General features: G+C 35.2%; 4 protein-coding genes and 1 non-coding gene across 10 annotated transcripts; 1 reads left to right on the plus strand and 4 right to left on the minus strand.

Moving 5' to 3' along the window:
• On the minus strand, positions 1-4,014 carry LOC132308156 (ubiquitin-ribosomal protein eL40 fusion protein-like). The gene is made up of 5 exons (XM_059806161.1): positions 3,831-4,014; positions 3,638-3,724; positions 3,413-3,515; positions 387-453; positions 1-272 (listed from the first exon to the last, which is right to left on the minus strand). The coding sequence occupies exons 1-5, from the start codon at positions 3,931-3,933 to the stop codon at positions 246-248; spliced, it is 387 nt and encodes a 128-aa protein (XP_059662144.1). The 5' UTR covers positions 3,934-4,014; the 3' UTR covers positions 1-245.
• Positions 4,015-5,069: 1,055 nt separating this feature from the next.
• Positions 5,070-11,550, minus strand: LOC132308153 (embryogenesis-associated protein EMB8). Its single transcript, XM_059806159.1, has 8 exons — positions 11,099-11,550; positions 10,739-10,867; positions 10,234-10,365; positions 8,341-8,483; positions 8,143-8,240; positions 7,938-8,032; positions 6,601-6,654; positions 5,070-5,632 (listed from the first exon to the last, which is right to left on the minus strand). Exons 1-8 carry the CDS (start codon positions 11,513-11,515, stop codon positions 5,420-5,422), a joined length of 1,281 nt encoding a protein of 426 aa, XP_059662142.1. The 5' UTR covers positions 11,516-11,550; the 3' UTR covers positions 5,070-5,419.
• A 1,289-nt stretch (positions 11,551-12,839) lies between these two features.
• On the minus strand, positions 12,840-13,483 carry LOC132310440 (uncharacterized). The gene has a single exon (XM_059808613.1). The coding sequence runs from the start codon at positions 13,440-13,442 to the stop codon at positions 12,978-12,980; it is 465 nt and encodes a 154-aa protein (XP_059664596.1). The 5' UTR covers positions 13,443-13,483; the 3' UTR covers positions 12,840-12,977.
• Positions 13,484-14,333: 850 nt separating this feature from the next.
• Positions 14,334-14,406, minus strand: TRNAK-CUU (transfer RNA lysine (anticodon CUU)). Its single transcript has one exon. It is a non-coding gene; the product is annotated as a tRNA-Lys (tRNA).
• Positions 14,407-14,486: 80 nt separating this feature from the next.
• On the plus strand, positions 14,487-21,885 carry LOC132308158 (uncharacterized). Of its 6 annotated transcripts, XM_059806166.1 has the most exons (13): positions 14,487-14,698; positions 17,442-17,548; positions 18,965-19,085; positions 19,242-19,458; positions 19,641-19,891; positions 19,980-20,064; positions 20,160-20,240; positions 20,327-20,461; positions 20,550-20,672; positions 20,758-20,840; positions 20,927-20,999; positions 21,093-21,229; positions 21,562-21,885. In XM_059806166.1, the coding sequence occupies exons 3-12, from the start codon at positions 18,979-18,981 to the stop codon at positions 21,192-21,194; spliced, it is 1,257 nt and encodes a 418-aa protein (XP_059662149.1). In that variant the 5' UTR covers positions 14,487-14,698; positions 17,442-17,548; positions 18,965-18,978; the 3' UTR covers positions 21,195-21,229; positions 21,562-21,885. The 6 variants fall into 6 exon arrangements, with proteins under 6 accessions (XP_059662149.1, XP_059662148.1, XP_059662150.1 ...); XM_059806165.1 differs by lacking the exon at positions 17,442-17,548; XM_059806167.1 differs by lacking the exon at positions 17,442-17,548 and having other exon boundaries at positions 21,790-21,885.
• The last annotated feature ends 394 nt before the right edge of the window (positions 21,886-22,279 follow it).

The raw sequence follows: 22,279 nt of genomic DNA on the forward strand, positions 1-22,279 counted from the left end.
TGTTTGAAATAAGCAATGAATTCATTGGTAAATTTAAGAATTCCATAAAAAAAATCTAATGAAAAGACAAAGCAACAAAATGTTTTACGACAGAATTTCAAGATTGAAAAGCAAAAAATTATTTCAGATGGAATATAGTGATAAAACAACATATCCGAAGCAAAGTCCCAAATTAAATTCTAGTTTGAGTTTTTAGACTCTTGAAACCCACCACCAGGCGCTTTGCCATGTCTTCATAATCACATCTACTTGATCTTCTTCTTTGGCCTCAACTGAAATCCAAAAACAATAAAAAGAAGAATCTGTTAGCCCACCTAGAAGTGGTGAAAGACAAACATTGTAAGAATGGATGTCAAGCCTGCATATAAACTGTTTAAAAAATGAACCTGGTTGCTGTGTCCACACTTCTTCTTTCGGCAGTTGACAGCACGAGGATGCAAACGAGCATAACACCTAAACAAAAATTGCAATTTTAAATCAAAACATGATATGCATGCAAAAGGCTAAAGCAAGAATAATAATAATATTGGTCACTAGAATGTATGAATCTAAATTAAGTGTTCAAATATAACAAAGGAAAAAGAAAAAATGAAGGGAAAAGAAAACAATTTTCCATTTTAATTAAATCAAGTAACCAAATAATTTGACAAATCTTATTGCAAAAAGATCCTACAAATAAAAAAATGAAAAACTAATTGGAAGTTTAACTGCTGTTTTAAATGAAGTTAAAAATATCCCTTTCAGATCAACATGAGCTTAGTAGAACATACTTTAATGAATTTCAACTATTAACTTCTTACAGTAAATAAATACAAGCAAGAAAAGTATAACCTAGCACCAATTTCTATAAGTCAGACAACACTTGGAGCTAAAGATTTGACATTATTTTCCTAATAATTTAAAAGGCTTAAGCAAGTACAAAAAAAGGGAGAAGTAGTGAAACGGGGAGATCCAAGGGAGTTCCACACGTCAATCTTATGTCAAACAACTCATAACCCTAGAATCTCTTAGTTAAAGATTTGACATTATTTTCCTAGTAATTTAAAAGGCTAAAGCAAGTAGAAAAAAGGGGAGAAGTAGTGAAACGGGGACATCCAAGGGAGTTCCACACATCGCTCTTATGTCAAACAACTCATAACCCTAGAATCTCTTAGTTTTGCCTCAAAGTGTCTGACATGTTAATACTTGGTATCACCATCCCCATGCCAAGCCTTACACATCATGTAGAGTGTACAAATTTTTTATTGCATAGACCTTCCCAATCTATTTTTTTTCTTTATTTATAATTGGACGATGATAATTTCAGTAATTTCTTTGACCGAGAAGGAATCCAATCTGATGTGGCAACAGACTGTGTTCCTATTCCCATAATGCATTAAATACACATTCTTTTGTACAAAGATACCCTTTCATCTCCTTTCCCTTTTTACTCTGTTATAATCAGATTACTTTACAAGTTACAGTGACTCTGTTGGAGTGAATGGAACTTTTGTTTTCTTTAACTTATGTTATACATGCTTAATATGATTTTTATGTAAAAAATTATAAATTGAGAGAAAACATTCTGAAGGTGGGTCTCATGGTTAAATTTCGTGTTTCAATTGAATCTACTCTAACAATTATAGGTTTCCAAAAGATATATTTGGTCTAGTTCGGATGAGATTGTGGTCGACCAAGGGTGATCCAAGACCAAAGAGGTTTTGCCGAGGGAGTGCGATCCACCTAATTCCAACTTTTTGTTCTTCCATTGTGTTACCTGGTGATGGTAGTTCATGCAGTGGCCGCTATGTGTTGTTGGATTGCAGGCCTCCTTGTTGTTAGGAGTCCTGGATTTTTTTTGACCTTACCAGTCATGACTGCTATTCTAGTACACTTGACTTGGATAGGCGAAGGAGAGAGAGTTATGGGAAAGAGAGTTAATTTCGTGTTGAAAAAATTATTTTTTCAATGTACTGCAAAATTTGAATTATCGGACTGCCACACCACAAATCGGTTTGCGTTCGGTCAAATAATTCACGTCATGTATCATTAAACTTTATAATCGCCTCCATATTCAATTGGGTAATGATACAATAGTCAACTTATTTGACCGAACACAAACCAATTGTTGATGTGACAATCCAATAATTCAAATTTTGCAGTAACATTGAAAATATAAATTGTTCAAGACGATAGTACCCTCATTCAGGATATGTGCTCTTTCTTTCCCAGCGAATTACAAACTCCTCCCCTCTCTCCTTCACCTGTCCAAACCAATTGATCTTGAAGAGCAGCCATGAAAGGTAAGGAGTCAAAATATATATATATATAGGACTCTAACAACAATGAGGCCTGCAATCCAATAAGACATACATAGCGGCCATCATACCAAATACCATCACCACGCCAACATAAAGGAAGAACAAAGACATGGAATTAGATGGATCGCAATACCTCTGCGACTGCAAACCCTCTTGGATCTTAGATCGACATTGGTCAACCACAATCTCGTCTGAACTAGATCAAATATATCTTTTGGAATAGAGATTATATCCTTAAAATTGTTATGAGTAGATTCAATTGAAATCTTAAACTTAACCTAGATTAACAATGGAACCCACCTTCAAAAAGTGAATCTTCATAATGTTCTCTCTCATTTGTTTTAAAATTTTTACATAAAAATCATATTAAGCATGTATAACATTAGCGAAAGACAGAAAAAAAATTCCATTCACTCCACATAGTCACCATAACTAGTAAAGCAAATCCAATTATAATATAGAGAGAAAAAAAGGAAAGAAAATGACTAATGAGGAAGAATAGGGTGAAAGAGTATTTTTGTACATAAGGATTTGTGCCTTTAATGCAATATGGGAATAGGAACACAGTCTGTTGCCACATCAGATCGGCTTCGTTATTAGTCAGAGAAATCGCAAAAAGTATCATTTTCCTATTCAATTTGTACACTATGGATACAAATCTACAACCTCAATGGAAATGAAATGACCCTAAACCTCACCATGATGCAAGGGAGAGACACATGTACCATAAAGGTTCACCATAAGTTTCAAATAGTAATAACAATAAAATCAAGAATTAATGCCAACCCTTGAACATAGCCTGTTGTAGTTTAATATTCAACAATCCATTATCAAACTGTTATCATTCCTTTAAGCATAACAGAAATTCAGAATAACTATAAACTATTGATAAAAAATAAAAATAAAAAAGATTCAGACTCTTTACATGATTCACTCATTACGCGACATTCAGAGGCAACATGCTTTCAAATGTTACTCTTTACATGGATTACTCATTACAAGATGTTCAGAGGCAACATGCTTTCAAATGTTTTAAGATTGATAACTACATGCATTAACGGCTACTGAACAAATAATGTAATAACACGATAAAAATATATCCTTGAACTCACTTGCGGCAGATCATCTTGTCCTGGTTATACTTTCTTGCTAAAGCCATTAATGAAGGCTCAATAATCCCACCACGAAGCCTCAGCACCAGGTGGAGTGTTGATTCTACAGTGTTTTCATATTTTATTAAATCCGATTATACAAATTTATAACAGACAAAATATAAAAACTACAAACGCTAAAGAATTACAATATTTGGAAAAAAAATTAGTTAATTTTGAGCTAACCTTTCTGGATATTGTAGTCAGCAAGTGTTCGTCCATCTTCAAGTTGTTTTCCGGCGAAGATCAATCGTTGCTGATCCGGCGGAATCCCTATCAATTAGCAAACAGCTATGATTTAAATAGAAATACACATACATAATATAGAGAGAGTGGGGAAGATATTTATCAATATCTATAGAGATAGAAAGAGGAATACCTTCCTTGTCCTGGATTTTAGACTTCACATTGTCGATGGTGTCACTTGATTCGACCTCAAGCGTGATGGTCTTACCAGTTAGGGTTTTCACGAATATCTGCATTTTCTCTCTCTCTCTCTCCCCGCTCTCTCTCTCGGTAAATGATAGTTGTCCTCTCAGTGGGTATATCCGCGGCTGGGAAATTAGGGTTTAGAACTGTCGGCTTTAATACTTTTTTTTAAGGCTTAGAGCCCAATGCTTCCTGCAAGACTCAACCTTAAAACAGCCCAACGTGGTAAGCCTGTCACAGTAATGGGTTTCAAGCTTGGTGACCCAGAAGGCCCACAACCCAATTTCATTCTAAATTTGACGATTGATCTTTCTGCCCTAAGCCTTTGCTTTTAACACCCATCTAAGTGATACTATGTTTCGCTCTGGAATTGCCCACTGTATTTGTTGGAGTGTGGAGGGACCACCATTTTTGTTCCTCCACACAGGATGAACTGATATGGGCAGCTGCATAGTTGCACATTGCCACTGGACACTAAATCTGGGAATTCTGGTGGCACCAGATCCATGTTCTCTTGGGACGACCAAAATATAGAATGGGAAAATCAATTCCGAATGTAAGAAAAAAACTAAAAAGGGAATAAAAAGGCCGAGTAAATGGGTTGCGTTTGCACGTTGGGCTGAATATTGTTATTAAAAAAGCCCACGCCAACTGTAATACGTTCATATATATATAGCAGCCAGGGAAAGCCTCACTCGAGCCTAAATTTGAACGAGCGAAACCCTAATTCACTTGAAGGAGGGCCCAATTTTGGTCCTATAGTTCGGTTTGTTTGCGTTTGGACAATCTTATTTTGCGCATTCACATCCAACCGACCCTTCACACAGGTACGGTATCCACTGATACGCGGGCAAATTCGTAACTAATTTTTAATGGTCCGATATTATTACACGCTTTCATGAATCGGTCGTTCGACTAATTTACACTGATATTCACTCGAATTCATTACACCACAATTGCAACAAAAATTTTAAAATAATAATTGTGCGAAAACAAGCCCTATGAGTATAATATTGGGTAAAGAAGAAATGCTATCTCTATAAATTTTATTTTAGGTTAGAAACGAAATTCCAAATAGGTAATTTATACATATCCAACTTCTACAAGAAATACATATAGATAATATGTACGCCTAATATATGTTGGGCGACCTTAGATAATACAACAAACTATTGTGTGCTAAAAAGTGTTCAAATGAAAACCACGTCTTTCAATATCATATTTGTTAAGTACTGAGGCTCGTTCACATACAGTTTTCACCAATTAAAATGCGTATGCAAACTTTCAAATTGCCAAAGTAATATTATGTTGTAAGCCCTTAATCAATAAGAAATTTACGGAATAATATCCGAAAAGGTTTCTTGCCATTGCCAAATACAGAATTGGCTTATGACACACACAAGCTACCAATAATTTTACTTCTGTAGTTGTACATTTCTCCGCATTCAACCAGAAAAAAGGTACTAGTTTTGGAAGTTATTAGGGCATGGACCTCCCTGGTGTTGTGCCTGAGTCGCCTTCTTAGAAATCATTTGCTAGCTATACCTCTAGGTGGTGCAATCCCTCTATTTGCTGAAAACCTTCGGATTTACTGCGAGATGCAGTGGCATCAGGTCTTTCTCTTTCCAGATGTTCCAGGAAATCCATCACATGAGGATCAGTCCAAGGACATCCGCGTGGAGCTTCAGCACCTGCAACCCACCCTAAATGGCCACCTTTAGGTGTAACTATCAACATACAGTTTGGATTTTCCTGAAAACAGCAAGTGATAAAGAGTGTTAAAAATATTTTACTAACCCTTAGAAAATCTACAAAACCACGCACACATGCACATACACACTGCTGTAAGGGATTTGAGATTAATCGTAGACCACCAATCCACCCAATGCTACAAAACCAATATTTGAGGTTAACATGAGAGGCAGTAACGAGTTGGCATTCCTTGGACCCCTCAAAATGCAACTTCTAGTCACTTATACTCCGTATTCTTTTTCTGTCAATGTGTGGTTAAGAGGCCAATACTCAATGTTGGTCCCACTCCCATCAATGAAGTACAAATTTATAACGATGGAATACCCGAGGGTTGATCTAACATTTGACATTAATTGCATAAAAATATGTACCCTCATATTTGAGCACTATTCCATGCTTGGCAGCCAAACATTTACCATCACATCAAGTAATCATCTTTCCCATCATCTTGTGAGAGTCTGCATTAGGATAAATCTCATTTTTCTTCTGTTTCTAGTTGGGAAGATAACAGAGGGAGAAATATATCTAATAGTTGTTATACCTAAAAATCCAAATAAAAAATATAAGAAAAAAATAAGAGGTCGATTTGAAAAATATAGTACTGACTATTTGTTACATCTCAACAAGGAATTGGAAATTTGGAACATCTCAAAGAGGAAAGTGGACACTTATTTTGTGACATTAACACACTTATTATGGGATGGTCGTAGTATAATATTTCATCTGAAGTTCTATTTTACCATTAAGATTTGAATGTTTCTGCCCAGATCAATGAGACCATGCAAGCAAGAGAAAATAAAAGTAAAGTTCTCTCCCCCGATCCAGATTTGAAATAACTGGCAAGTGAATAGCTACTACCCACCAAAAATAAAATCAGGGGGAGAAAATTCCTGTGCTGAGAATATCCTATGGTCTAGTGATGAGATTATAAGACAGTCATATATTGAAACTAAAAGCACTGCATTTACCTTAATATCTTTACGAGGAATTCCCCTAGATGGAGCAATTGGATCATTTCCAGCCTGCAAACAATTGAAATCACGATTATTGTAGAAAGAACAAGTGCAGGTTTTACTTGCACAAAATTTTAGTAGTTGTCTCACTCGAGCTTTAAAACCAAAACAATAGAGTAATGGTGGCCTGGAACATCAAAATAAAGGATTCTGGAATAAATTATTCATTTTAAAAAAAACTGTGTGTCAAAGGTGGCTAGCAATTAAAAGCATCTTTTATCCGGGCTTTAAAGGTGGTTAAAATCAATTTACAAAAGCAACAAACAATGAGCAAGATTATCTATTAATACTGATAAACTTTTTAAGCTACGAACAATAATATCTAATTTAGCTTGGCAGACGAAAACTGATCTTCCTACCACCATAAGTCAACAAACAAATAGCTAAGCAAAGTTTCCTTCTTCCTATATTTCCTCCTCTTCTTTTTCTTCTTCTTCTCCTTTTTCATTTTTTTTTTCCTCTTTTGGCAGTTTCAAAGCTCCATGTTACACATGAAGTCAGCATTAATGATGGCTCCTAGAAAGCACAATAAATGCTAGGGGCTTAGAGAAATATTGATGCAGGCATGAGGAAAATTTGAGCACTTTACTCATTTGAGAAATGCAACATATTCCCTAATTCGAGGAACATATTCATTGACAATTTCTATCTGTAAAGAAAAAAAGAAAACATAGCACACAAATATTGAGCCATTCGAACATCCCTTTCTTATGGGTATGACCCACACACGCGTGTGTCCAACAGAACTTGAATCACTGCAACTCGCCTTTGGGAGTGTCAGTGACTACACTCAAGCAAATAGCCGGTGGTTGCCCTTCACATGACATAACCTGTACGAAAGACCTCATCATTTCATCATATGTTTGGCCTTCCAAAACAAGTCAACCTAAAGAGGCAATTCTAATAGGCCCTACAAGTCCAGTTATACTTTACAGCACTTGAAACTAAAGAATAATTGAGCTGGGACAACGACAATAAGAGCCCAAAACAAGTTGAGTAGCTCAGTTTGATACCCAAGCATTGCTGCAAGTAATAATTAGACAAATAGGGAAAAAAGGAGGAAAAAGATTTCTGAACTACTCAAAGAAAAATGGAGGCAAAAACTGCCAAAACTTACAAATGAACACAGCTTATGTTAGGCCATATTATCCCTAGATTTAATTAATAGATGTCCAATGATTTAATTTGCTACAAAAGCTAATAAAGCTCAAAATTGTCAAAATAATCTATAGATTGTTGAGTATCAGAACTAACTTTTTAAAATAATATAATAAAAGGTAAAGATATATTGCCTGGATGCAAAGCAAAGGAGTGCACACGTTTTTTATGGAATCTGAACTACTTGAGTTGGAGTAGTAGTCATCCACTGACTTGAAGCCAAATGAAACTGCAAGATAGTACAGAAAATGCTGTGAATAGCCACACGCAACAGTGCAGGAACAATTTCATTTTCAATAACAAGAAATAAATACTTATAAAAAAACAAAAAATAGATACCTCGGGTAAGTCCTTCATCAAATTCTCTGACAGACTTCGCATTGGCAACCATTGGAATGTTATATTCACCTCCCATGTCTTCAAATAGAAGAGCATGCCTATGAAAACAAGAGGTTTCAATGAAACAATTTACAAAAAAGAGATCAACTCTAACATATGGTAACTGAAATAAAGACATCCATATCATTACAAAATTACTTCTTGAAAATTTTGCAGAGACTAGTTGCAAGAGCTTTGTCATAAACATTGTTAAAGCCCTTATGGAAATCCTCATCGGCAATGACCAAGTTGAAAGGATTACAAAGGGATACAGCACCAGAGAGAGGGCAAGTATGAGATTCCTGAAAAGAAGACCCAGAATTATTAATTGAAAAGAAACAGAAACTTAGTTTGGAGAAAAGAGAGTAAACTAAAACCAGTCCTTATGAATAGCTCCTCAGAATGAGCTCCACAAAACATAATTAAACTAGCTCATTATTTTGACCCAAAGGTCCAAGTTATGAAGCATATTACCAAGGAAACTGTTGCAGAAACAATCCTCAATCCGGAAAAATAGATAAATAAATTAAGTGTTCTCAAGCCAACATCTCGACTATTTGCTGTCAGCTTATCCACTAGCATTCCTCTTCTAATGCAACATCTTCAGCTAGACTAGATTCCTTTCCTCAATTAAGAAACAGCTACCACTGAGCCTGAAATCAACCTATCATTTTCCGTTCACACCCATTTTGTTTCTAGCTTTTCCCGTTGCCCTAAAAAATCCTTTGGCTACAAAGGAATGCAGGACAGATTGGACATAAAGCATATGCATATAAGAGAATCACAGGAATTAAACATTTAAAAACAAGTCGAAAACATCAGTAAAACATTGTCACCTCTCTTCTTATCATACAGTAATTTATAGGAGTTGGTTAAAGCTTTGTAGGTGTCCCAACCAAAGTTTTAAATTTTCGTATTGGTCATGGTATTACATGCAGTAATGGTTGAAATGTTGAATATTACAAGTCCAGTTTGTTATATTTCTTCAGTTAATTTATGACCTGTAAGAACATATTTGGATACGAATATTGAATATTATAACGGTTATTAATAAATTTGCTTTCTTACTAGCATTTTCACTGGATAGTTTCTCAATTAATGTTGGTAAAAGTTACTTTGCTTATTGATCTCTTATCAGTTTTATGACTAAATCATAACAAACTTGGGAAATCATAGAGTTAATATAGTCAGTATCCTTTAATGATACAGATGATTAGCTGAATATACAATGATCTACCTCCAATAATATGATGCAACTTTTATGTTTCTTCAAGCTAGAAATTTGAACTTATATATAGATACACTAAAGTTAAACTCTAATTAACTCTAATGCAAAAATCAAGTTTCCTAGTTTTTAAGTGTAAGAAGAGTTGAAAAAAATGAGAAGAATGAGAATTGTAGAAGTTTTCAAGTTAGTGTAAAATTCAGCTGTTTTAATGAGTCATAACAGCCTATATGCATGACACTACAAACACTTAAAAAAGAAAAAAAGAAAAAAAAAAATGAAGAAGAGTGACAGCCAATGCAAGACCATAAAGGTAAATCACAGCAGCTATTAGTTTCACACCCACTAATATATTAGCCTATAACTTAAGGATATCATTGCATGACAGGTGCTATGTAACAGTATTAATCAATATTCAAAACCATGGTCCTAACACTACAAAATAATTAGAAGCTAACGGTAGAAGTTACTTTTGGAGGAGCAACATATGCAAAGAACCCTTATAGAGAAAGCATAAATTTGCAAAGGTGCGCCAATGCCAACTTAGACACAACATCAACAACCATGAAACCTACCTAAGAAACAACAAAAACTCATTTTCTAACTCAAATTAAAATTTTCAGACACCAACAAGGACATATTTACTTTCAGTAATGAGATGCTAACAAAAAGCAAGTGCCTTGCACATGGATAAACAGTTTCAGCCACAGAAGACAGGGATGATAATCAATTGATATTACTTCAACCAACAACATACAAATTGGCCCCAGAGAGTATAACAGTGTAAGAGGAAAAGGAAAAAAACATTGCTAATTTAGTAATCCTACCTGACCCAGATATCGAACAAGAATATTTGCTCCAAGAGACCACCCAGCAGCATACAGATTGGCTTTTGGGTACCGAGTGGAAACATGTGTCACGACTTCACGAAGATCTTCTATAAATGAAGCTGAATAGAACTGCATATCAGCCAGTGTTATGAAGTAAATTGCAAAACATGTAAATGTTTCATTGAACTTTAAGTACGCAACTTGATTATTCTAAAGAAAATTATGTGAAATATAAGAAGAATATCCGCAAATAAATTCATGGTTTCTCAAGGCTCTTCATTAGATCTCAGCAATAGCAATGCTCAAAATGAAATTATTTTGAATTCATGTTACTGTGCCCGCCCCGAAAACCATTACTATATGTAGAAGGTTAGTACTTAGTACTAATGGTTGAACCGATTCAAATGAATTTGATTACATGAATTCCAAGTTTGGAAGGAAAACCCCATATTTAAGATCAATTCAATTTTTTTAAAAAAATTGATCAAAATCAACTTGGTACCTGAGGTGTGATCACAGGGCTATCTCCACAGCCACGACTGTTGAACACCACAACTCGCCATCCTTTACTTCTGGCTCTAACCAGCATATGCCTCACGTAAGTATCCTCACTCCCTCCAGTTAGACCTGGCTGCAACTATCCATTTATAAGCACCATATCTCCACTACCACATAATTACCAACTTTAATTCACAATTGACAACAAGTCCCAAATTCGTCAAATACTAGCAACCAATTCAAAACAGGTTCTTTAAATTAAACCCAGATAATGTTCAAATTATATGGGGTCTAGTAAAATGTTCAGAGTGTGTGTGTTTGTGTTTTAGAAATAGAAAGACAGAAAGGAGAAAATAACACTGACAAGTAAAATGAGGACAGGGGAATCGGGCGGTAGCTGATCGTCGTCGCCGGAGACCCAGTCGAGGGAGACGGCGCCGTCATCCTTGGTCCTGAGACACACACGCCTGAATCTGACGTCCGGGAGAGAGCGAAAGAAGGCGGCAAAGATGGTCTCGACGTGCCGATTCCATCCAATTAGGGGAAAGGGATTGTACGGACGGTTCAGAGTTGTGAATGCGGGGAGGAAAGAGCTAAGAGCTCCACCGACAACTTCGAGCGACGGGTGGGGATGGTGGTGGTCGGGCATTGTGGCGGCGGTGGTGGTGGTGGCGTGTACGGCGGAGCGGAGGCGGAGGGTATTATTTGGTGTGAGCTTTGGCGGATATGGGAGTCGTGAGGAGGCAAGAGGGGCTGCAGAGCCTATGCAGGCTCTCACCATTGGTGGGATGTTGTCTACCGGTAGATAAGTGGGGCTGCTGCAATGGGTCTTCTAACTCCTTCCCCATGAGTAGTTGGAATCGGACGTAACCGGTGATGCCACGTCACCAATTGAGTGCCGACACTACTTTCCTACCCTCTTATAAAATCGAGTAAAAAGTAATTTAATGCTATTTAGCCCTTAGACAAAAATTTAAAAAATATATATATTCCCCTCTTTTAACACCACCAAAAAAAAAAAAAAAAAATGTTTTACTGTATATTGGTCTTTGAGCAATAAAATAAAATGGATGGTGAAAACTTTCTTCCAATTATATTTACAAGGAGATATATCCTTGATTGTCGGGATTAATTTTTTCAACCAATGAGCTAGCACTCCTCCTATTTTATATATTATTGTAATCAAAAAAATTTAAAATAGTCTCAGATCATAGGTTACTTGGTACTTCAATCCAATAAAATATATATCTAAATTGACTTTTCTAAATTGGAGATGAAAAAAATTCATGGTGTATTATTAATTAATTAAGCTGTGTCATGCTTTGACCAATAAAAAATTTCATATCTCAACTCTTAAGTAAAAAATATGTGTGTGTTAGTTTTTTAAAATTGTTACAATTAGTATTATGTACATGTGTCTTCTTTTTAATGCGTGTAGATAGGAAGTTTAAAAGAATTTATTACTTTAATCATCCTACTCCGTATAAGAAAATTTAGTACGTATGAGCCCCATTAATTATGAGAGAGCTAATAATAATTATTGTACATATTTGTATTATTATTATTATTTTTTAGCCGGACAATAGTTAATAAGTTAATTGGGAGAAGGGGTAATTGAACCTAGAAACAGTAGGATGAGAGAACTTTACACCTGAATCTTTTTATCACTCTGGCCACACATTACAAATTTGTACTTCATTCATTTATATAATAGGGGTAGAGAAAAAGAAAAGAAATATCTTACAGCCTATAATGTTTGTTAAATAAAACTGTGTCATGTGACATACTTTTAAGATTTGAGGTTGCAGAATGGTGGAAATTTTGGGAAACCACAAAATGCATGTATAAACATTGTGCTGCTTTCAAATGAATGCCACTACCTATTAAGTCTATTATATGAAGAAAGTTGGTTTTATGGACCACTGATTTTGATTATATTAAAAAAAAAAAAAATGGTTTGATCTTTGTCAAAAGCCTAGCTACTTTACAGGGCCATTTCAGACTTGTAAAGTTAGTAAGTAACAAAAAGATCAAATCTACAAATTAAGATATTGAACTCCAATGAAAAGGTGTAGCTAGCAGCATTTCAGATAATTGATCTTATTAAATGAAAACCCCAAGGTCAATCAGATGTTATTCAAATAAGTAGTGACTGTGACAGAAACAGAACCAATACACAATAACCAGATAAAAGAAAAAGTGCTTGAACATTCAAAACAATGTTGTATCATGTATAGCCACTTTCATTCATCGACCTTCTCTAGGTACTTCTTCTTCTCTTCGTCCTCCATGAACGCCGTGATTGGGAAGGACTTTCCGATCCCCATTGGAGTCTTGAAATTAATTTTCTTGCTTGCAGGGTCTTCAATGCACATTTCAACTATGGGCACCCACAGAAACATTTGCTTGCTCTTAACACCAGTCATCTTCTTCATTCTGCACTTCTCTACGTGTGCAGTCACCTCCTTGGCGTAGCTCACGCGGTTATTTGTCCCCACGAAGAAGTGCTCGTATGGAGCCTTCTGTTTCATCCACACGAATCCGGTCTTGTGAACTATTCCACACTCTTCAAGGTCTTGGAGGGGAAGGACACCTCTTGGAAATCCCAGCTCTTCAAGGAGCTTCACTGAATGGCGATAGCACTCTTCCGATCCATGGATAATCTCAGCTCCTGCGCGCTCATCTTCCCGGGATTTGCCACTAGCCATTTCAATATAAGGGGGTTAGATCACAATGTTGATACTTCTAAAGGCTGAATAATGGAGGATGATGTATTATGGTACTTTGGGGTTTTAAATATATGAAGATAAAAAGATGGGTACAAAGGTTGTTTGCTGGGAGTTGAGCTGAAAAGGGCTGTAGGTTGACAGGGTTGGTTACCTAGCCAACAACCACTTATTTGCATTGTCAATACTGATCTCACCTAAATTTTGATTGCAATGAGAAGAACATGTTTTTATGCATAAGCAAATTGGAAATGAATTTGAGTTTCATCTCTGCCAGATTATGTCCTCTTGGCACATCATAGGATTAGTTCTAGGATTTCATATTTTCCCACCTTTGGAAGATCAATCCTAGAATCGTTGTCTTTTTCTTTCAACTTTTGTTGATTAGAATTCATCTTCTCCAATAAGGTTCTTATAGCAGTGCAATACTATAAATGTGTGTGTGTGTGTGAAATACCAGGCTGTTAAAAAAAATTAAAAAATTACAAGGTGGAGAAGGTGGCTATATGATGAATCAAATATAGAATGCTTCATAAATCAATAAGAAAGAAATAAAAGACCAAAAAGGGAAAAAGTGGAGCACAAAAAGGCATCAGAAGGTCAAAATAATGGAAAAAGCGCTTATTTGGGGACAATCTGAGTTGCATTTCTCAAACATATAATATTGGATACATAACTATAACTGTATTAGTCACACAGAAATGGTGAGTAGTTGTTACCAAATAAAAGCATATTTTTTAATATCTCATATCATACTACTTTCATGCCCATAAAATAAAAATTATTAGACAAAAATTTTTAATCATTGTTAATTCATTTTTCATGCCCACAAAATTATTTTATTCAAAAGGAGGGAAAAAATTTTTTGAACAACGCCCACCGTGGGGCTCGAACCCACGACCACAAGGTTAAGAGCCTTGCGCTCTACCAACTGAGCTAGACGGGCACTTTTGAATGTAGAGTACCGATAGTACCCAAAAGCGTAGCTGCATGCTGTGTTTCTAATTGTTTATGGGGATCAGGATCCCCTCGCGAGTCGAATATTTTTGTGTGTGTAGCGTAAATTGAAATTATCTTTCTCAGAAATCAATCTCCTCTTCTCCCTCTCTCTCATTTTCTCTCTCTCCTCTTGGATTCATTCTTTGAAATCAACTCTCTCTTGGGTTCGTCAACAGTGTTCTTCCCCGGCGAGGAACAACAAAGACGAGTAACCAATTTGAAAAACTCTCTTTCGGATTGTAAGATTTCTTGTCAATCAAAATACATTGATTTAATAGATATTGCATGTTGTGTTTGATCTTGTACATATTCTTCATGTTTAAAATGTTATACATGATTAGGGTTTCTTCATCTTCATCAACCTCATATGAATTGGGTCGGCTATATGAATTCTCCCTCTCCTATTCGTTTGCCATTTCCCCAAATATGTTTTGTTTGGTGTATTTTTAATAACTTCAATTGAAAAAGACTTGGGCTCGAGTTTTCTCATGAAGTATCGGGTTTTAGGATCAATTCAAATTCATGCTAGATGCAAATAATTTCTTGAAGAAAGTGTGTGAATACCAATTAAAAAAAAAAAAAAATTTAATAAATTTAATAACTTCATTTCATGTTACTTTTGAATCCCCAACTATATTTAAATGTTTTAAGTTATTTTTAATGACTTCATTCCATGTTCGCCGTCTCCGTCTCTTTCTTTATCACTAGTCTTCCTCATTTCATGGGTTGGCAAAACCATCTAAATCTACTCTCAAATTTTCTCACCAATGGGTGCTACGCCTATCTTTTTTTCTCACAATTTCATCAGGTACCTTATCTCTTTTAGTCACACATCCATCTTAACACTCTCATTTCCACTGCATGAGGGGTTGTTCTTGCTCATTTCTTAGTTCCCAACACCCCATACAACATAGTTAGTCTAATAACGGTCCTAGAAAATTTTCCATTGCTATCATTATATTATCAAGTGCTATCATTATATAATCAATATTCAACTCATTGTTAAATTCACATTGTATGTACTCGGTTTTAGTTTTATTAACCCTCAATCTATGAAGCACGGACACGGACACGGACACGGATACGACGGCACGATAAATTTCAAAAAAATAGGACACGGACACAGCGTGGATACGCCAATAAAATTATATATATATATATATATATATATATATATATATATTTATATGTTCAAAATATAATTACTAGAACCTTGCATATTCATTTTCTTAATAACAAACAGGTATATATAAATACAAAATTGCAAATAAAACAACAACAAATAACAGGACCAATTTCAATAATTTAATCTCTGTTATAAGAAAACATAGAGAAGACAAAATAGAAAATAAATGAAAAATAAAGTTGAACCAAATTCCAAACGAAGATGTGCAAAAGAGACATAGCTATAATGGGCTAAATATGTACATGAATAAACATATATACTTTCAGTCTTTCACAAAGTCTTGTTTATGTAATTAAAAAAAAATATCTTATTCATGTAGAGAGATAATTGAAGAAGAGGAGAGACTAAGAGAGGAAGTAAGAGAAAATAAATTTTCTGTGTAATACTCTGTTGTTTGAAGTTGTTTTTTTTTATTTTTTTCAAAATTTTACTTTTAAACTTTTAAAATTAGTAAATTACATTAGGTACCCCATTTATCTTAAAAAAAAATTACAAAATATACCCAACCGTGTCCCTCGCCGTGTCCTATCTTTAAAAAAATTACAAAATATACCCTACCATGTCCGAGCCGTGTCCACCCCGTGTCCTCCGCGTGTCCGAGCCATGTCCACCCCGTGTCCAATAAAAAATAATTTCTGGACACCTCACAGAAGTGTCGGACACGTGTCCGAGCCTTGGACACACATGTCCGTGTCCAAAAAGTGTCCGACATTGGTACGGAACCTCTGGGAGGAGTGTTTGTGCTTCATAGCCCTCAATCCTTTCAATTCTAAAGCATTTATCCACATCTCTAGTTTGGGTTTGTTACACCCGCCTCCCCTTTGTCTTGGCATATTACTGTAACCCCCTCTAGTTTGCACGTTTGTAACAAATACCCCCTACCGTTAGCAATGATCAATGCTCATGTGACCAAATTTGAAGATTTATATGATGAAACTACCCTTAGATCATTTTTAGTTAAACTTATACTTATATACTAATAAGGGCATAAGGGTAATTTCAGATAACAAACTTTAGCACTCATCACTTAGAAGGGGTAACTATAACATGCCAAAACATAGGGAGGTAAGTATAATATGCCAAAACACGGGGGAGGTAAGTTTTATTGCTAAGTTCTCTTTTGAGGTATCCAAGAGCACGTATCATCGGCAAACATCACACACCATGGAATCTAGGGTTTATGTTTTTTTTGGTTTATCATATCTTGTTAATTGAAAGGCAAAAACTATTTTTAGCTCCTATCGTATCTTGCTGTTGAGATTGAATGATTAATACCATCATAATGATGTTCCGCTGGAAGATTTGACTTAGAGTGACCATCTTGAGATGGAGCTAATCCTATTGTTATTATTATTATTATTTTGAGTTCTGACATACTTAGATTACAGAAACCTTCATTTCATTTAGTTCGGTAGATGCAATGAGTTCCTTCTCTTTTTTTTTCTTTTGTTGATTTTGTTTTATAGGCCCGCAATGTAAAAAATTCAGCCATATGAAAGAATTTCATCTTCATCACCATCAATAATATTTTTGTTTTAGCCCTAGCAAATATATTGAATTACTACTGAAAACATAGATCGAAAGATGAGACTCAATCAATCAAACTGATTTTTAATGCAATCCAGTGCCACCTGTTTGTTAGTCAATCTTTATCCTTCTCTTCATTATTTATTCATAACATTTTATTGATGTTTTTCCCACTCTAATGATTTGATATTGTGACATCTTCATAGTGTTCTGGCTCTTCTGATTCACTTCTTCTGCTACTAATGCACATTCACACTGCATCCTTTCAGCATAAATCATGGGGAGTTCGATTCTTTTTTCAAAAGTTCAAATTCACCAGCAACATGGATCTTCCTCCCAAAACAGAGCACAATTCCTGCATAATTTCATTCATATAGTACAATTCCTGACTCCATTTGTTAGCTTTGAAATTAGAAATTTAGAATCAGCAAAAACATGGTTTGTTAAAGCTCACCTATTAACAGGTTTGGCAAAAGCATGGTACAGATCCTTTGTAATGTAACTATATAGAACCTGAAGCAGTGCCACACTGCCACAACAAAAATTTCATACATGGGTCAAAAATGCATAAAACTGATCGCAAGTATCTATTCCAACAGTCACACAATGCAGCTACCAAGTTCAACTGTTCAAACATTCTTCAGCTATTCTCTTTTATATATTGTTTATCATGTAGATTGACACCTAAATTGCATATCTTCCATGAAATGGGAAAATAATCAACAACTCAATTCAACAAATCATTAAATTCCAACTTCTATAGGTGAAACATTTTTAGTAAATCAATAATAAAAAGTTTAGTACTGGCAATTAGTACCTGAGAAGTATTCTGGGCTATCATCCAATTGTTTCTCATCTTCTATATCTACCTCCAAGATTTCCTGAATAAAAGTCAAGGTTGTTAAAATTGCGATTCTAGGTCGTAGAATCGCACGATTTTATGATCCTAGACCCCAAAAACGAGTTGAATCGTATGAAAATAGTTCGTTTGGGTAGAATTGTACAATTCTACACGATTCTACTGTTCACCACTTTTCTTTTCTTTTTTTTTTGGGTAAATAGATTAATTGATTTCTTAACAGTTTTGATATGTATCATGCATCGTGGGTATTTGATGAATTTATTTTTTTGTTTTTAGTTCGTGGTTTTTGAGTTTTAAATTTTTATTTTTGCTCTACGTCTGTACAATTTTTTTCGTTCTGCTTCTGTTCCGACTTCTGTGCAATTGTTTTTTGGTTCTGATTTTGTTCCATACGTTTTTGTTCAGCTTCTGTGCAAAAATATTTTGCTGTTTTGACTTCTGAGCTTTGGAGAATTGAGATTGTGCAATTTTTTTGATGTTCTAACTTCCATACTCTTTTATTTATAAATTTTTTTCCAAAGTTTATGTTCTGTTTTTAAAATTTAAATTTCTACTCTGAGCCTTGGAGAATTGAGATTGTTCAATTTTTTTTTTTGTTGTCCAAAATGATTCTACGTAGAATCCCTATTTTAACAACCTTGATAAAAGGTACAACATTTCCACCAAGAGAGCAAGAAACTGTATATTAAAGTTACCATCTTTAATCATTGATGGTAAAAGGTACAACATTTCCACCATGTTTAGCTTTACATTTATTATTTATATCAAATATGCAACACAATCCAATATTGCAACATTTCCTTTCTTAGGCGTAAATTTCTTTAATTATTCTAGTTTTGTAACACTTGCATCATTTACTCTAATGATCAAATGCAAGGGTGTATAGTTTCTTTTGTGCTTATTCTAATTCATTCAACACTTAATATGTAGATTTCCATTAGAAAATGAAGTTTAGGAGTAGGAGGGCCAAAAGGAAAGCTCCCTCCAATGACGTAGATGGAACTTCATCAAAAAAGGGCATGCGGCCGCCCACACAATATATAAGATTCAAGTAATGTTCATGTTATCTCATGTATATTGAAATATTGTATGAAAATTTTGGTTTTATTTTTTTATTTTTTATTTTTTATTTTGTTGTGGGGGGGGGGGGGGGGGGGGCGCGGCGGGGTGTTGGTGTTATTCTATAATTTAGTTACATTGTTTACAGGACGCAAGACATTCAAGACCATAAAGAAGAGTTTGGTTATGACTTGAACCAAATTAACAAGGTTGCAGCAAAGGTTTGTAAAGAGATGACTGAGGAGGAGAAGGAGCGAAATAGCTTAGCCTATGAGGATGACACGGCAAAGTACAAGGCTTGTCAATATGTTTCGAACAAGAGGACAAACAAGAATAAGGAGCCAAAGATGACTAATATGTCTGGGGTAGGGAATTAGTCAAATCGACTAAGATTGAGAACTGCTAGGATTGTTTGTACACATACTTGATTTAGATATCTTTTTATCTTGTAGGATACTAGAGTAACTGCAATGCTGGTTGGTAAATTTATGGATGTAGTGTCAACGTTTGGTGGGAGGATCCTTTTGACCATAGTGATGATACACAGGGGGTTCATGGGCAAGATGAAAATGCACCCGGTGTTGATATTGTAGTGGTTGAGGGGGACGATGAGCAATTATCACAGATAATACTAGTTGACGAAGCCATGTCATCACCTAGACTTCTTCGCACTATCAACCCGTCAAAGTACAAGAGGCCCCCTTGGGTTAGTGAAGCAAAGAAAAAATTAAGTGGTCAACTGAAAAAAGAGAACTGGAAGTTTATGAAGTACATTACATGTACCGATGGAGACAAAAGGTAAGTGTATGTATTCTCTATTTACCGTTGAACACGGATAATAATTCTCTTCTTTCAATTATAATGTGGTTGTATTGTGATTTTACAGTGAAATTATTGTGGATATGCATGGCCATCACATCACTCGAGCTCACATTCAAATATTATTCAGCAATGAGTGGATTACTAGCCCGGTGTGTACAAGACTCTACTTTAGCATGAAAAAATATCATACTTTAGCATGAAAATGTTATCAAAACTAACATAATGACCTATTCTAATTAAATAGGTTATTAACATGGTTGGGGCAGTGATAATGGCCAGCCAGGGTCAAAACCGGAGCAAATGGATTTTTGACACTATGCTTGTGGTACTCATTATATTAATCATCTATCCTTGACACGAATGAACCATGTAGCAGTTCTCCCTTTATGAATAATCAAATCTCCTTAACAGATGTTTCGTATGCAGCCCCATTTACTGGAAAAGTGTAGGATGTTTGCAAGAACTAAAAGGGCATATGAGGAAGAATGGGAGCATTATTGCAATTTGCTACGGACTGAAAGAGATAACCTAGGACAGTATAGAAAGGTAAATGTCATGGTCTACACTAATAATTTATTAGATTGATGAATAGTCCATTATCTCAAACGAATTATTTCCTTATTGTCTTTTGCAGTTTTTTTTCCCATCTTGTATCAACCATCACTGGTGCCTCTTTGTTGTTGATCTTGAGTCCAAAACTGTCGACTATTTGGACTCAATGAAATACTCAAAATTTTCTAAAAATGCACAAATCATGGTCTGTCAACTTTGATGAAGCTATTTTTATTGGTTGCATAAATTCAATACTGGTCTTCAAATTTTGGTATTGTTTGGAACTGCAGAAAGGGTTCCTCGAAGTTGCATTTGGCCAGAAGTTGCCAGACTGTAAAACTAACATTGTTAAAGTAACAAAGCAGCTGGACGGGTATGCAATGTTTTCATGGATGTTGGTTCTAATAATGCTTTTTATGTATACTCTATTTTCTCTGATTTAATTCCTTCTCTGTTTAGGGAGAGTTGCGGATTGTTTTTGATAAGGTTTATGCAGCGTTGGAATGGTGGTCAATCCCTCGCATTGACAGATGTTAGTGTGCATTTTGGATAGGGTTTGAATTTTATAACCCACTTTAATATGTCTTTATTTATATCTAAATATGTTTAAATGTTTTGGATGCAGGTGGATCCACATGAGATGTGTACCCAGATTGGCCTTGATCTCATACTAGATGAGAATAATACACTAAAGGATGCTATTGTTACCAGGGCTAGAGGACCATAGTTGTCATTACATCAGTGCATCTTTGTGCTTTCAAGGTAACAAAACTTTGGCACCCTAGGTCATGTCTCAATAATTTTGAAAATAAAAAACAAATTTCTTGATAAATGTTTGAGTGTGCTAGTGAGCATTTCACTTTGGCCCTTTTCTAACTATTGTCAAATAAGAAAAATGTTAGCTCAACGTATTTTTAGAGTGTTTTTGTTTTTCACTTTGTATGAAATTTGAAAACTGGGGATCATATGCTTTTATATATATGTATTTTAAAATTTTGATCTTAGAATGATTATCCCAAGACACATGTAGGTTGATGGAACTTCATGCTTTGGAGAATTGTGTCTAATATTTATATCTATGCCCATGTATGTAGTGCACAGTGGAGGCAACATCTTTAAAAGGGGCACTTTCAGTTTACAATAGGGAGCTTTGAACTAGTGAAGTTTATGTTAAAGGCTGTAGAGTTTTACTAAGAGGGATAGAATTTGTTTTTGGCTTCAAAATCATTGTAGCTTTTGGTCATCTTTTGTTCTTGGAGAGAAACTATAGAAAAACCATATCCCCTTGTCGTCTTTGTAATCTCTCTTCTTGATTTGTGCAGAATGGTTATTTTGGCCTTTTCTGCTCTCAGAATTGTAAATTTTGTAACACAGTATCTACGCATAATGGTTATTTTGGTTGCTTTATCTTTGCTGCAGTTGAATTATCTACGTCACGTCTCATACAAAATTAGTTCAACCCTGCTGGGCTGTGGTTCTTTGTTTTATCTATTACTTTAAGGGATTGATTTGCAGTGTGTTTTTTCTTATTCATCTTGAAAATGTCTGATTGACTACAATTCTTCCAACATCTATATTAACTTCGTAGTGGGTGCGTACTGATTACTAAAGAAAACCCAATAATTTTCTGTTACCAGTAAGTCCTCCTAGACTAGCTTTGGTCACTTTGTTCGAAAGAACGAATTTTGTAGAATTTTGGTCATTACATATGGATCCGCTAGTAACAGCCAATTTAAATAAGCATGACAAAAATAGGCATGAAATTTTTTAGTTGCATAAATGGTGGTTGCGTAACAGATGCACGGTTGTTGC

This window comes from Cornus florida, unplaced genomic scaffold (assembly GCF_030987335.1).
Source record: "Cornus florida cultivar Cherokee Brave unplaced genomic scaffold, ASM3098733v1 CherokeeBrave_3.0.0_Hap2_Chr05, whole genome shotgun sequence".
Taxonomy (NCBI): domain Eukaryota; kingdom Viridiplantae; phylum Streptophyta; class Magnoliopsida; order Cornales; family Cornaceae; genus Cornus; species Cornus florida.